The 12,926-nt window shown below is 54.2% G+C and overlaps 2 protein-coding genes across 3 annotated transcripts; one reads left to right on the forward strand and one right to left on the reverse strand.

The window, feature by feature from the left end:
• Positions 1 to 439: 439 nt before the first annotated feature.
• LOC104912983 (uncharacterized) lies at positions 440 to 3,805 on the reverse strand. 2 transcript variants are annotated; one of them, XM_085234598.1, is made up of 6 exons: positions 3,603 to 3,805; positions 2,768 to 2,819; positions 2,007 to 2,194; positions 1,642 to 1,800; positions 1,247 to 1,357; positions 440 to 714 (listed from the first exon to the last, which is right to left on the reverse strand). In XM_085234598.1, exons 1-6 carry the CDS (start codon positions 3,747 to 3,749, stop codon positions 601 to 603), a joined length of 771 nt encoding a protein of 256 aa, XP_085090724.1. In that variant the 5' UTR covers positions 3,750 to 3,805; the 3' UTR covers positions 440 to 600. The 2 variants fall into 2 exon arrangements, with proteins under 2 accessions (XP_085090724.1, XP_019475198.1); XM_019619653.3 differs by lacking the exon at positions 3,603 to 3,805 and adding an exon at positions 3,215 to 3,326.
• Positions 3,806 to 9,634: 5,829 nt separating this feature from the next.
• Positions 9,635 to 11,867, forward strand: LOC146543457 (uncharacterized). Its single transcript, XM_085234605.1, has 6 exons — positions 9,635 to 9,844; positions 10,113 to 10,164; positions 10,324 to 10,511; positions 10,877 to 11,035; positions 11,220 to 11,339; positions 11,664 to 11,867. Exons 1-6 carry the CDS (start codon positions 9,698 to 9,700, stop codon positions 11,775 to 11,777), a joined length of 780 nt encoding a protein of 259 aa, XP_085090731.1. The 5' UTR covers positions 9,635 to 9,697; the 3' UTR covers positions 11,778 to 11,867.
• The last annotated feature ends 1,059 nt before the right edge of the window (positions 11,868 to 12,926 follow it).

Consider the following 12,926-nt stretch of genomic DNA (forward strand, 5'->3'; position numbering starts at 1 on the left):
AGGGAGCCTGGGCAAGGGAGATTGGTTGGAAATCTCAGGGGCTCAGGGGAAAGCTCTGGGATTTCATCTCCTACAAGACGGGTTGCTCTGCTCTCCTGGTTTTGAAGGAGCCTCTGGCTGCTTTTCCCTATAGTCCCCCAAGGGGAAGATCCATTCAGAAGGGGAAGGTATGGGTGGAAAACTTTTTAAAACTGGGAAAACCCGCCACTGCATCCAGCACAAAGTCCCACCTAGAGATTTGTAGCAGAGACTCCACTGCCAGGCGTTGGGCAGAAGAATGGCAGAGAGCAGGCACACTGAGCAGGGCTTTGAGCTGCTGAGTCACCCAGTGGGATGAGCCTTCCGCTCAGACAGACTGCTCTAATGGCAGGTTATTTTGTACAGAGAGCAGCTTTGGACCAGGGCAGGAACAGTCTCAATGAGAGCACTGGGAAAAACATTAATTGACCATTGTGTTTATTAGCCATTCAGATGCAGGGATCTCAGCCTGCCCTGCACAGCCAGTGGCAGAGTCCTGGGTAGGTTACTTGCATGCCACGCCGTGATGAGGATCCTGGGGACTCAGGGCACCCCTGGCACTCTGTGGTCCCTCAAAGGGACTCACCATGGAATTGCTTTGCCTTCCCAGTTGAGCAGCATCCCGCTGTGCTTCTCAGACAGGATGGGCAGCACTGACAGCAGCCCCCGCACACTCGTGTCCACCGTCAGGTCAGCCTGCAAAGGGCATCAGTGAGGAGCAGGGCTGAGCATCCATCTCAGCTCACATCCATCCCAGCAAAGCTCCCTGCCCCCAGGCTGGGGAGAGCCACAGGAGATGGGATGGATCGCTCATGTGGGAGAACATTTGGGTATCTGCGTGGTTTGGATGGAGGTGGCTTGGGCTAAGAAGCCATCTGCAAGTTTGGGGGCAGCTCCAGGAACCAGGCACACAGAGCTGAGCCATATAGAAGGTCCTGCTGCAAGTGGGATGCTACGTGCAGGTTTATCAACGCCCCATGGTTACAGGGACCCCACTCCCTCTCCCAAAACAGGGATCCTGCAGTGTGAACAATCCCTTACAGGATGAGTCTTACAAGATGGAGGTCTCATCACGGCACATCTCTGGGACAGCCCAAAGCCTTGTCCCCCTGAAACAGCTTCCTACAGCCTCAGATGGAGGCTCTGGCACAGGACATGTACCGATGCCACTTCCCTGGTGCACCATGCAGAGAGGCCCATGTCCTGCAGAAGCTCAGCCTGCACCCACCTCCTGGGTGCCCATGTCAGTTTTCACCCAGCCGGGGTGAAGTGCCACGCACAGGATCCCAGCCTCACTGTAGGTCAGAGCCTGGCACCTGGTGAGCATGTTGAGGGCAGCCTGGAGGAGGAAGAAAGCATTAGAATGTGCCATGAACCAACCTCCAACCCCATCTGTGCCTCAAGGTGAGGGAGAAAAAACATTGCCAGATCTCCAGGAGATGGTGAACAGTGCAAGTATCCCCTAGGTGAGCAGGGAACGGCCATGCAGGTGTCCAGAGAACTTAGATGGTGACCAACACATTTACATTCCTCCATCTCATAAGCTCAGCTGCTGCCCTAAGAACAGGCCTGGCAAGGGCCAGCTCTGACTCCCAGCCAGCTCCTGAGCCCCCATCTCCTTACCTTGCTGCAGCGGTAGGAGATGACCGGCTTGAAGTAGGACTCAGGAGTTCTCTCTATGGACCCCAAGAGGGTGGAGATGTTGATGATGGCTGCCTTGTTGCAACTCAGTCTTTTATCCTTGCTGTCCTGGGCAGCCTTCTTCAAGAGGGGCAGGAACGCCTGGGGACGAGCAGCCTGGTGGGTGCCCATGCTCCAAGCTGCTGCTGCCCGGCGGGGGCAGGAAGCCAAGAGAGAGGGTGTGAGCACCAGCTAGCACCATCCTCTTCTTCCCACAGCCTCAGGAAACTTCAGAAAGCCTTATGGGACCTTCACAGTGAGCAGAGAGGCACACGGCTGAAGCCAAAAGGAACAGAAGGCAGAGTTACCTGGGCCATCAGCAGCGGTCCCACCGCATTGGTCTTGTAAGCCCGTATCATCTCTTCAGAGTCCACCGTCTCCAGTGACACCGGGGTAAAGATGCCAGCATTGTTTATCAGCAGGTTCAGCCCTGCGCCGTTCAGCTTCCCCTCCACAATCTTTGCCGCATTGACAATCTCTGAGGGATTTGCAACATCTGCAAGAGGCAAAGAATGGGCTTCGGTCCCATTTCCCCCAGCGCAGAAGGGTGCTTAGATTTGTTTCTGAACGCTGAACACCCTCGTAATCCCTGGGGCTGGAGTCCACCCGAGGGGCTTGGGGAGAAGGTATGGGTTAAGCTCCCGAGAGCAGTCGGGCATCTCAAACTGCGCTGTCTCTTCCCCTTGTGGGCAGCAGAGGGTGCTGTGCAACCAGCCCAGAGCACCCGGGCACCCAAAATCTCTGCAACGCGCGGGGTGCCCTGCAGACAACCCCAGGGTGGGAAAGTGCTGCTGCAACGTTCCTGGGGGGGACGGTCCCCAGAGAAACAGCCCGTGGTTGGTCTCCAGAAGCTCCCCGTCCTGTGGCCGCAGGGAGTGGGATGCTGCAGCTGTGGGAGGTGTGGGATGAGGCAGGGATGGAGGAATTGGGCTTTGGGTGGTAGCAGCACTTGAAGGCAGATGTTGGGATGTGGAGCCAAACGCAGAGCCTGCGGCCAGAGATGGGAGGAGAATGGGGCCAGCGTGGTTGGTGGCACAAAGGTATCAGCCAACAGCCAGGGCACACCTACCCAGCTTCACCAGCACCAGGTTTGGGTGTTTAGATGCCAGATCTCTCAGCTCCTGTGGAAAGAAACGCAGAAACAATCAGCAGGAGGTGGCTGTGATGCCAAGAGCAATGCCAAGGCGCCCACGGTCATCCACTCTGAAGGCTGGGGAAGACTTATCTGGATGCAAACAGCACAGTCACAAGTCCTGGATGCTCTGGGCGCTACATCTCACCTGCCCAGCTGAAATGGATCCCTCTGCTCTGAGCTTTCCTTACCTCTAATGGGTTGTAGACAACAAGACCACATTCAATGTGCCCAAATTGATTACAACGTCTCACAAAGATGCCCACAGAGAATGCTACAAGGGGAAGAAACTGTTCCCAGTACCCAACCTGAACCTCTTCTGGTGCAATTTAAGGCCATTACCACCAACACATCCCGCCACCGTGGCGCGGGGTAAACACTGACCCTGGCTGTCAGCATCAGGCTGCGTGTCCCCACGCCACCCCTGGGCCCAGGCAATGCTGGCAAACACTTCTCAGCAGCTTGTGATGGCCAGCGAGCGTTTCCCCCCCTGCCGCCCAGCCACCTCTCACCCCAACATCCAAAGGGCGAGAGGAGTGACAGCATTAAGGTGGCTCCTCCCCAAAACACGACACGTGTCTGCCCCACGTTTCAGCCCAACGAGGGTGGTACAAGGGCTGTATTCAGACACCGGTGGCCTCCATCCTTGCCCGCAGCGCTGCTCAGCAGCCCCACGCCCTCATCGCCACCCTGCCGCCCTCACCTCCGCCGCCCCGCAGCTCCGGGCCCGCAGCCCAGCCGCCGCAGCCCAGTCCCCCACCCGCACGCTGACCTTCCCCCGCGGTCCCTCTGGGTCCCGGCAGGTCGCAAAGACGTGGGCGGGCGGGTGAGGCCCCCCAAGCAGCTGCCTGACCAACTCCAGCCCGATGCCGCGGTTGGAGCCGGTGAGCAGCACGCAGCGGGCCCGCAGAGCCGCCATGCCCCCCGCCTGCCCGCTGCCCGGGGAGGGCCCAGCCTGGCGCCTCCCTCCTGGGGCCCAACGCAACGCTTTGGCCCTGCGTGCGGAGGGGGTGTTGTTGTGGTGCTGGTTTATGTTCCTTTTTTACACAAACACTGAACTAAAACACCGCCGGCACAAGTAAATAGACCAGCAAATCGATGGTGAGTAGTAAAAAGAGCCCTGAGGAAAGCGTCACCCCAAGCAGCTCTTGTTGGGTGCTCTGCAGGGTGCCTGTGGCTTGCTCCATTCTGGGCTTTGGAACAGGAATTCTGTTAGCTAAATGTTGTGAGCATTCCGTGAGACTGCAAAGAGAGAAGGGAAAAAAGAGAAAAGGAAGGAGAGGAAGAATAAAGGAAGAAAAGGGAGAAAGGAAAAACAGGAAGAAAAAAATGAAGAAGGAAGAAAGAGGGGAAGAAAGAGAGAGGGGAAGGGGAAGGGAAGGAGAGGGAAGGGAAGGGGAAGGAAAGGGAAGGGAAGGGATGGGAAGGGAAGGGGAGAGGAGGGGATGGAAAGGAAGGGATGGGAAGGGAGGGGATGGAAGGGAAGGGATGGGAAGGGAGGGGATGGAAGGGAAGGGAGGGGAAGGAAAGGAGAGGGAAGGGGAGGGGAGGGGATGGAAAGGAAAGGAAGGGAGGGGAGGGAAGGGAAGGGAAGGGAAGGGAAGGGAAGGGAAGGGAAGGGAAGGGAAGGGAAGGGAAGGGAAGGGAAGGGAAGAAGAAAAAGCTTTGGTAATGTCCTGCAGTCTGTTAAAGCATTGTTCTACTACCAAACTTCAGGGTACTTGAGTGTAGAATTATGAGTACATGTTCAAATGCTTTTATCTGTAACTTTTACCCTCTATGAGGTCACTGTTGTGAGTATGCACGTGGTGATAGCAGATATGATTATAGCTCCTGGCATACTCAAGGTGTGGGAAAGCTTGCAAAGCAATCAAAGAGATGATTGCTGCAAATAAAGCAATGGGAGTTGTATTAGGAGCTTCAGAGCCCACAGACTTTTTCTGATTTGAAATGGCAGTGAGCATGGCGCAGCAGTTACAACATCTGCACCATCGTTGCGTTATATTTTTACTTTACTGATGTAAAAGCACATCTCCTTGGGATTTTATTCAATAAAGACAACAGGGCTGCCTTTCCCCTTGCCCCAGCCTCCCAGTGTCCAAGCAAGAATTTTACTTTGTGTCTTTCCATGGGCCTCCCTGCACGGAGGAGTCTTGCAGATCTACCACAAAGTGTTCCAGTGTTGTCAGATAATTAAACATGGATTCCTTCCAACTAAGGATGTCCTGTGATTCTGTGTCCTAAGGTCTGTCTTGAGTACACAACCACATCTTCCATGTTGTATTCCAGGAGCCCAAGCACTTCTCTTCTCCCAGCCATCTACTCAAGCTTCAATCCACCAGAAGGTAGTTGTGCCCCTTTGCTATACTAAAATTCAGCAGCATTGAAAGAAGATTGGCTCTTCTGTGCTCCTTCCCGTAGAAGCCAAAAGAGTTACCTGATGCTGCTCCACCTCCATTTCCTCAGCCTTGCTTGGGTGCAAGGAAGTGAAAGTGCTTTCTGCATTTTGGACCTTGCTTGGCCTTGTGGTCAGCTTCCATCAGCATCCAGTGTGGCTCCATCGAAGCCTCCGTGTCTGCTTTTTGCAATGAGACAGTTTGAGACCTTCAGAAATGCTTTGCTTATAAGAAGCTCTTGGCTCAGGAACTCTGGTGTGAACCAGAAAATTCACCATGAGGTTCAGAAAGAGACACGTCCTTAGTCTCACTCTGGATCCCAGCACAAACCCTTCACAATGTGGTGTCAGTAGTACTTTTCAGCCAAACAAGGAAATGAGTCAAGAGGGCTGATAGGACTTGCCCAGCTTCAGCATTCAGGCAGTGGCAGGAGTAAGCCCAAGCCATCCCTTGATAAGCTGTTCATTCATCACTGTCCTTTTATTCTTTAGTAAATGATTAACAGGTGAAGACATGAGCCTGGTTAGCCTTGAACACATTGTAAAGTCATGAATCTTGATAAAAGGCAGCACTTTTACCGCTGCTTACACGGTGGATTAATCATAGTAAATACAACGGCCATGCCCTCGTTTCTCAGCCTAACAAACAACATCGTATTTCCCAAGATAGGTATAGTGCCTCTGTAATTGCCCTTTGTGCAAACATCTGGGTGGGTGTGAATAGAAGGGAGCTTTCAGCCACCGATAGCGTGGAAGGTAAAGTCAAGTCCTGAATCCATGCAGCATGGTTAGGCAGAAATTGCCCGTGTGAGACTTGGGGAGGGCAGCGCTTGTGACAAGGCTCCATAGCCAACTCAGCAAGGAGGGTCGTTGTCTTCTACAAACGGCATTTATCAGCTAATAGAATGGTGGTCTGTGGCCATGAGAAGTGTGAAAATACAGAAAAAGGCCATGGGAAAGAATTATCTGGGTGTAGAAAGCCAGTCCTGCAGTTTGGGAGGTGTGCTGAGGCAGAGAGAATGAACAGCACTCAATGAGCCTCAGACAGAACTCATGGGGAGAGACAGCTAGAAGACTCAGAGGTTCAAAGTGGTGATGAGCACAGAGCAGTGTTGCCCCAAGAAGCTGAAAGCATGGCCTTAGTTGGCTAGCACAGCAGGAACAGATCATAGCATGATAGTGCAGAAAATTGTGTGGGCCACAGGGAGGACATGTCATGAAATAAAAGAACAGACAGCAGAAAGGGTAAATGTGTCATCTTGGTAAGAATGTCTTCATAAGTGAATGAAATGGGAGTGCTCTTGTGCAGTGAACAATTGAGAGGCACAATAATGTGAGCAAGGTGAGAAGGCTGAGAGTGAAAGCATTCTTCAGCAAGCAGGCCACGTGAGATCTGCTCTATAAAGCTTCAATGGGACAATCAATGATGGGGCATTTGCTTGGAAGAAAGGAGAGCAGAGAACACCAGCTTGTGGCCATCTGAGCAACAGTCTGAATGAGACAGACAGGGAAAGGGGAATGAGATCACCCTGACTTCTTTATGCATGGCTACGATCTGCAAAGCCCATCTGGCTTGTGATGCTGGTGGAGCAGCTCAGTGGAAGTCCTGCAGTCCCAGGGGCATCGTGTCTCCTTCCCACTTGCTGCTTCCACTCTCCTCACAAACCAAAGCTTCTCCTGGCCAGGGCTGCTGCTGGCTATCGATTTAGGGGGTCAGGCATCACCAGATAAACAATTTGCTATAAAAACAGTAAATTGATTTTTGCCTTTTAAAAAAGGTGGTTCTCAGCCAAAAGCTGTGTCCCAGACAGTTCAGAGAATTTGAAAGATTGCAAACAGAGACAACGGTTTGTGCAAGCCCTGAGGCGGTGAGCAGGAAGCTCGCTATGAGACAGGAAGCATTTGGGAACTGAACAAACATGGGCTGGAGCAGAGGCAGGAGAATCAATATGGGAAAGCTGAGTGTTAGCTCTGTTCTGGTAACTGGGGCCAACTGGGGAACTGGGGCTGAACCTCCTCATCAACAACGCTGGAATTGCAAAGATAAATTCACTTGACAACAAGACACTGAAGGACATGTCCCGGAACGATCCCTTCCTCTGGTGATGGACGCTAAGTAATTAACACTCCAGAAGTAACCAAACATTTAAATTAGTGAATACAGCCGATAGTATTTCCCCGCATTCGTTTTGTATTTTCAACTACCCAGGGAGGTGGTTGAGTCACTGTCCCTGTATGTGTTTAAGAGCCGTTTGGATGTAGTGCTCGGAGATATGATTTAGCAGAGGGTTGTTAGAGTTAGGGTACTGTGGTTAGGCTGCGGTTGGACTTGATGATCCTTGAGGTCCCTTCCAATCTGAGTAATTCTATGATTCTATGATTCTATGTCTGAGGTGTACACTACCAACACCATTGCACGTCTGCTGCTCAGCCAGGGAATGCGCTCACCTACAGCTCCAGAAACATCCCTGTCCTGAGGCACTGAGATCCTCTATAGAGAAATGGAAGGAGATGGTGGGACAGGGCTCAGGGATGGGTGGCTGAGTGCTGGCAAGGACTGAGTACAGCCGTTGTCCAGTGCCCCTCCTTGGAAATCCTCCAAAGCCACCTGCATGCAGTCCTGGCAGTGGGCTCTTGGTGGCTCAGCTTGAGTAGGGGAGGTTGCACCAGATGATCTCCAGTGGTATCTATCAATCACAACTGTCCTCTGATTCTGTGGTTCTGATGTAACCCTCTATGGAAGAAAATGTGCCCTCCCAATGGGCATCCTCTGTCCATGTTTCTCCCACAGGCTGCTCTGAACATGCTCACCAGGTGCCAGTCCATGGGGTACCGGGAACATGGAATCTTCACTGTTGCTTTCCATCCCGGCTGGGTGCAAACGGACTTGGGATGCGAAGGAGGAGCCAAGGTAGGAGCTTCCCCACGCTGGGTGCATCCACAGCCTGTGCTGGTTTCCCATGGGAGGCTGCTGTCTCCCGAAGCCCTGCCCCAAGACCCCCTCAGGGGGCCGCTCCCTCAGCACCATGGCAGCTCTCCCTGCCCTGGGACCCCTGCGCAGCGCCAGCCCTGGCTCCTGGCAGCCCCACCGCCCGCCTTCCCAGCTCTCACCCTCCTGCCAGGGCTCTGCTTCCCCCTCGGCCCAGCCGCTGCCTTCCCGCAGCCGGGCTCCAGGGCACAGCCTGGGCAGCCCTTGGGCACACACGCCCGTGTTTCTCCCTCTGCCCTGCAGCCCCCGCTGACGGTGGACGCGAGCGTAGGAGGGATGCTGAAGGTGCTCTCCAAGCTCTCCGAGAAGGACAGCGGGACCTTCCTGGACTGGGAAGGGAACGTGGTGGCCTGGTGAGGTGCTGGCCCGGCCTCCTGCCTGGATCCTGGCACTGGCCCCTCTGCTGCTGCCCAACCTCTGCTACATCCCCAATAAACCCATGTCTGACAACAGCAAAGCTGCCGACTCTGTGTTTGAGCATAGCAGTCTCTGTCACAGCTGTGAGACTACAGAGTTGCAACAGAGAGAGACACATGAGAGAGAGTATAAATATACAGAGAGTAAATAAAAGATTTAACCAGAGAAATTAGAAGATTAGACAGAGTTCGGTGGAAATAGAACAGAGCCCTAGAAACGTTTGACTTGGAAGGAACACTTAAATGTCATCCTGTTCAACTGTCCTGTGATAATCAGGGCTCCATCATGTGCTCAGACCCCGTCCAGCCTGACCTTGGATGTCTGCAGGGACATGGCAGCCATCATCTCTCTGGGCAGCTTGTGCCAGTGCTTCGCAGCCCAGTCTAAACATCCCCTCTTTTTGTTTGAAACCATTTCCCTGCTGTCCCATCACAACAGACCCTGCTAAATTGTCTGCAGAAAGTGGCACCTCTGCTTTCTCACTGCCCCATCAAGCAGTGTCACAGGGAGATCCATCTCATGTCTTGGACTCCATGGTTGCTTTCTCCAATCTGTGTCTTGACACATTTGGGTTTCTGGCTTCTTAATTTGGCCTCAATTTCCCATTATTGAGCTGGTGTATGAGGTACACTTGACAGAACAAGCTATCTCATTCGCGAATACCCTCACTCAGGAGCATAAGACCAGGTTGGGTTCACACGAACGCTTCTCCATTTTAGGTCCAGTTTGTGTCCCTGCACATTCTTTATGGCTACTTCAATTTCTTCATAATTATGTGGCATTGAAAAAAAGCCTTGACCAGAAACCCCTGAAGGAGCTCACAATCACCTTCCACACAACTTAAAGCAGAATTTGCCTTAAAAAATCGAATTGATTTTTGCCCTTTGCAATGTTAGCTCTCAGTCAGGAGCTGTGTCCCAGACAGTTCAAAGAATTTGAGAGATTGCAAACAGAGACAAGGGTTTGTGCAAGCCCTTAGGGGGTGGGCTGTCTGCTCAGCATGCTATAAGAAGCATTGGAGCACTGAACAAGCAATGTGAGCTGGAGCAGAAGCAGGAGAAGCAATATGGGAGAGCTGCGTGTCCGCTCCGCTCTGGTGACTGGGGCCAACCGGGGAATCGGCCTGGGGTTTGTCCGGCACCTGCTGGCATTGCCAAACCCACCTGAGTGGGTCTTTGCAGGCTGCCGGGACCCCAAGGGACAGCGAGCACAGGTGAGGCTGGGCTGGGCTGGAGCTGAGGTGGGGGACAGCAGGGCTGCTGCAGGAGTGGGGATGTGTGAAGGGAGCTGCAGCCCTGGACCTCGGGCACAGGAGAACTGGGGCGGGATGCAAGCAATGGGGTGCCCAGGGCTCCCTGGGGTCCAGAAGGGAGCTGCTGCCACTGCCTGGCACCGTGTGCCCCAGGGCTGGAGGCAAAGGGCTGCTGTTGGCTGAGCAGAACAGAGTGTGACAGCGGGCTCACACCCGCTGTCTTCTACAGGAGCTGCAGAAATTGGCCTCCAAGCACCCCAACCTGGTCATCGTCCCGCTCGGTAGGTGACACAGCTGTAGCACAAGGTGCCTCCCTGGGCTCCCCGCTCTGCCAGCACTGCGTCCTCCCACATCCCTGGTGCAGGGCTCTGTCCCAGCACCGTGCCTGCTGGCAGACACCGAGGGCAGCGGGCTCTCACCTCCCCACCTCGCCTCTGCAGAAGTCACCGATCCCGCCAGCATCAAGGCGGCCGCAGCCAGCGTCGGGGAGCGCCTCAAGGGCTCGGGGCTGAACCTCCTCATCAACAATGCTGCTGTTCTGAAGGTGAACTCACTTGACACCGAGACACTGAAGGACATGTCTGAGGTGTACACCACCAACACCGTTGCACCTCTACTGCTCAGCCAGGTAACGTGCTCACCCACAGCTCCAGGAACGTCCCTGTACTGAGGCACTGAGATCCTCTATAGAGAAATGGAAGGAGATGGTGGGACAGAGCTCAGGGATGGGTGGCTGAGTGCTGGCAAGGACTGAGTACAGCTGTTGTCCAGTGCCCCTCCTTGGAAATCCTCCAAAGCCACCTGCATGCAGTCCTGGCAGTGGGCTTTTGGTGGCTCAGCTTGAGTAGGGGAGGTTGCACCAGATGATCTCCAGTGGTATCTATCAATCACAACTGTCCTCTGATTCTGTGGTTCTGATGTGAACTGCTGTGAAGGGAAAAGTGCCCTTGCAATGAACCACCTCTGTGCATGCTTCTCCTTCCCCTCCCACAGGCGTTCCTGCCGCTGCTGAAAAAGGCAGCCCAGGGGAGCCCAGGCTCAGGGATGAGCTGCAGCAAGGCAGCCATTGTCAACATTTCCAGCACTGCTGGTTCAATCAAAGAAGTCTATTTATGGGAATCTGAACAGTGTCTCTCTTATCGCTGCAGCAAGGTTTGTGACATCTTGGACATTACCCAAACATTCCTTACTCTTCAAAAGAATGTATGAGCCCTCTATTGTCATCTCTGACAGTCTCTCAATCTCTTATCACTGTAACTGAGATCCTGTCACACACCTTGCCTTTTCAATGCATGATCTCTTGATCCCCACCTAATCCCTGTGCTCTCTCCTACAGGCTGCTCAGAACATGCTCACCAGGTGCCAGTCCATGGGGTACCGGGAACACGGCATCCTTTGCATTGCTTTCCATCCCGGCTGGGTGCAAACAGACATGGGGAACTCAGTTGGAGAAAAGGTAGGAGCTTCCCCTACCGCTGGGTGCATCCACAGTCTGTGTTGGTTTCCCAATGGGAGGCTGCTGTCTCCCGGAGCCCTGCCCCAAGACCCCCTCAGGGGGCCGCTCCCTCAGCACCATGGCAGCTCTCCCTGCCCTGGGACCCCTGCGCAGCGCCAGCCCTGGCTCCTGGCAGCCCCACCGCCCGCCTTCCCAGCTCTCACCCTCCTGCCAGGGCTCTGCTTCCCCCTCGGCCCAGCCGCTGCCTTCCCGCAGCCGGGCTCCAGGGCACAGCCTGGGCAGCCCTTGGGCACACACGCCCGTGTTTCTCCCTCTGCCCTGCAGCCCCCGCTGACGGTGGACGCGAGCGTAGGAGGGATGCTGAAGGTGCTCTCCAAGCTCTCCGAGAAGGACAGCGGGACCTTCCTGGACTGGGAAGGGAACGTGGTGGCCTGGTGAGGTGCTGGCCCGGCCTCCTGCCTGGATCCTGGCACTGACCCTCTGCTGCTGCCAAACCTGTGTTTCACCCTCAATAAACCCATATCTGACAACAGCAATGCTCTTGGCTCTGACTCTGAGCACAGCAGGCTCTGATGCACACTGAGATCTCATGGAGAGAAGCCACTTCCCAGGGGTGTTCCTCATCCGTGTGCATCAGCACCCTCTGCTCCTAGTCACAGTCAATTTCTGGAATCTCAGTTAGAGACAACTGTCACTTCTGGATGTGCCCCTTTATGGAGTGAAGGGAGTTGAGATCAGACTCTGTCTCCAAGGATGTGGGCTGCCCGGGGCAGGAATGGCCAGGATCTGCCCAACACGGCTGCCTCAACTGCGCCCAGGCAGTCCGGGACACAAAGCTGAGAGCAGTCACTGCAGGCACAGTTGGGGTGCAGGGTGCTGCATGCTGGGGTTGGGAATGGAGAGTGCTGCCTATGTCCCTGGGTGGCTGCTGGCGACATGGGGGCTCAGCTGGTGTCACCTGGGCAAGCAGTTGCCTTCCCAGTCGAGGAGCGTGCCAGAGGTCTCTTATGCATGTGTCCTTCAAGAGGCTGCCCAGAGCCACAGGGACTCCTGCACACTGTGCTCCACCATCACTGCGTCTGCTGAAGGGCACAAGGACCTGTATGACCACTGTGGCCCAGGGTGGGCAGAGAGAGCTGAGGGGTCCAACCAGGCTGGAGTTTTGACTCAAGGTATGCAAGGTTTTGACCTTCAAGTTCACGAGTCCAACCTCATCTACAAAATCCCATCACTAAACTGTGTCCCCAGGTGTCACATCCACACATCTCTTCAATGTCTCGGTGATGGGGAATCCACCACTTTCCTGGTCAGGCCGTTCCAAAGTTTGACAAAACTTTTCCATGAAGAAATTCTTCTTAATGTCCAACAGAAACCTCTTGAACACAACTGGCAGCTGTCCTATTACTCGACACCTGACAAAAGAGGCCAACATCTCATTCCTGAAGTCATCTTTCAGGAAATTGTAGGGACCTACGAGGTTTCATCTCTGTCTCCACTTCTCCAAACCAAACAAGCCTCATACCCTCTGTGTCTCCTCATAACTCCTGTTTTCCAGTCCCTGCATCTGCTTCATTGCCCTTCTCTGCA

The sequence above is a fragment of the Meleagris gallopavo genome, chromosome 13 (genome assembly GCF_905368555.1).
Source record: "Meleagris gallopavo chromosome 13, MGAL_WU_HG_1.1, whole genome shotgun sequence".
NCBI classification, from domain to species: Eukaryota; Metazoa; Chordata; class Aves; order Galliformes; family Phasianidae; genus Meleagris; species Meleagris gallopavo.

Coding starts and splice junctions, on each gene's coding strand:
- LOC104912983 (XM_085234598.1), bottom strand. CDS start 3,749: ATGGCGGCTCTGCGGGCCCGCTGCGTGCTGCTCACCGGCTCCAACCGC. Junction 1,358..1,641: donor TCTCCTACCGCTGCAGCAAG/GTAAGGAGATGG, acceptor TTCCTCCTCCAG/GCTGCCCTCAACATGCTCAC. Junction 715..1,246: donor CTGACATGGGCACCCAGGAG/GTGGGTGCAGGC, acceptor TGCCCTTTGCAG/GCTGACCTGACGGTGGACAC.
- LOC146543457 (XM_085234605.1), top strand. CDS start 9,698: ATGGGAGAGCTGCGTGTCCGCTCCGCTCTGGTGACTGGGGCCAACCGG. Junction 10,512..10,876: donor CACCTCTACTGCTCAGCCAG/GTAACGTGCTCA, acceptor CCCCTCCCACAG/GCGTTCCTGCCGCTGCTGAA. Junction 11,036..11,219: donor TCTCTTATCGCTGCAGCAAG/GTTTGTGACATC, acceptor TCTCTCCTACAG/GCTGCTCAGAACATGCTCAC.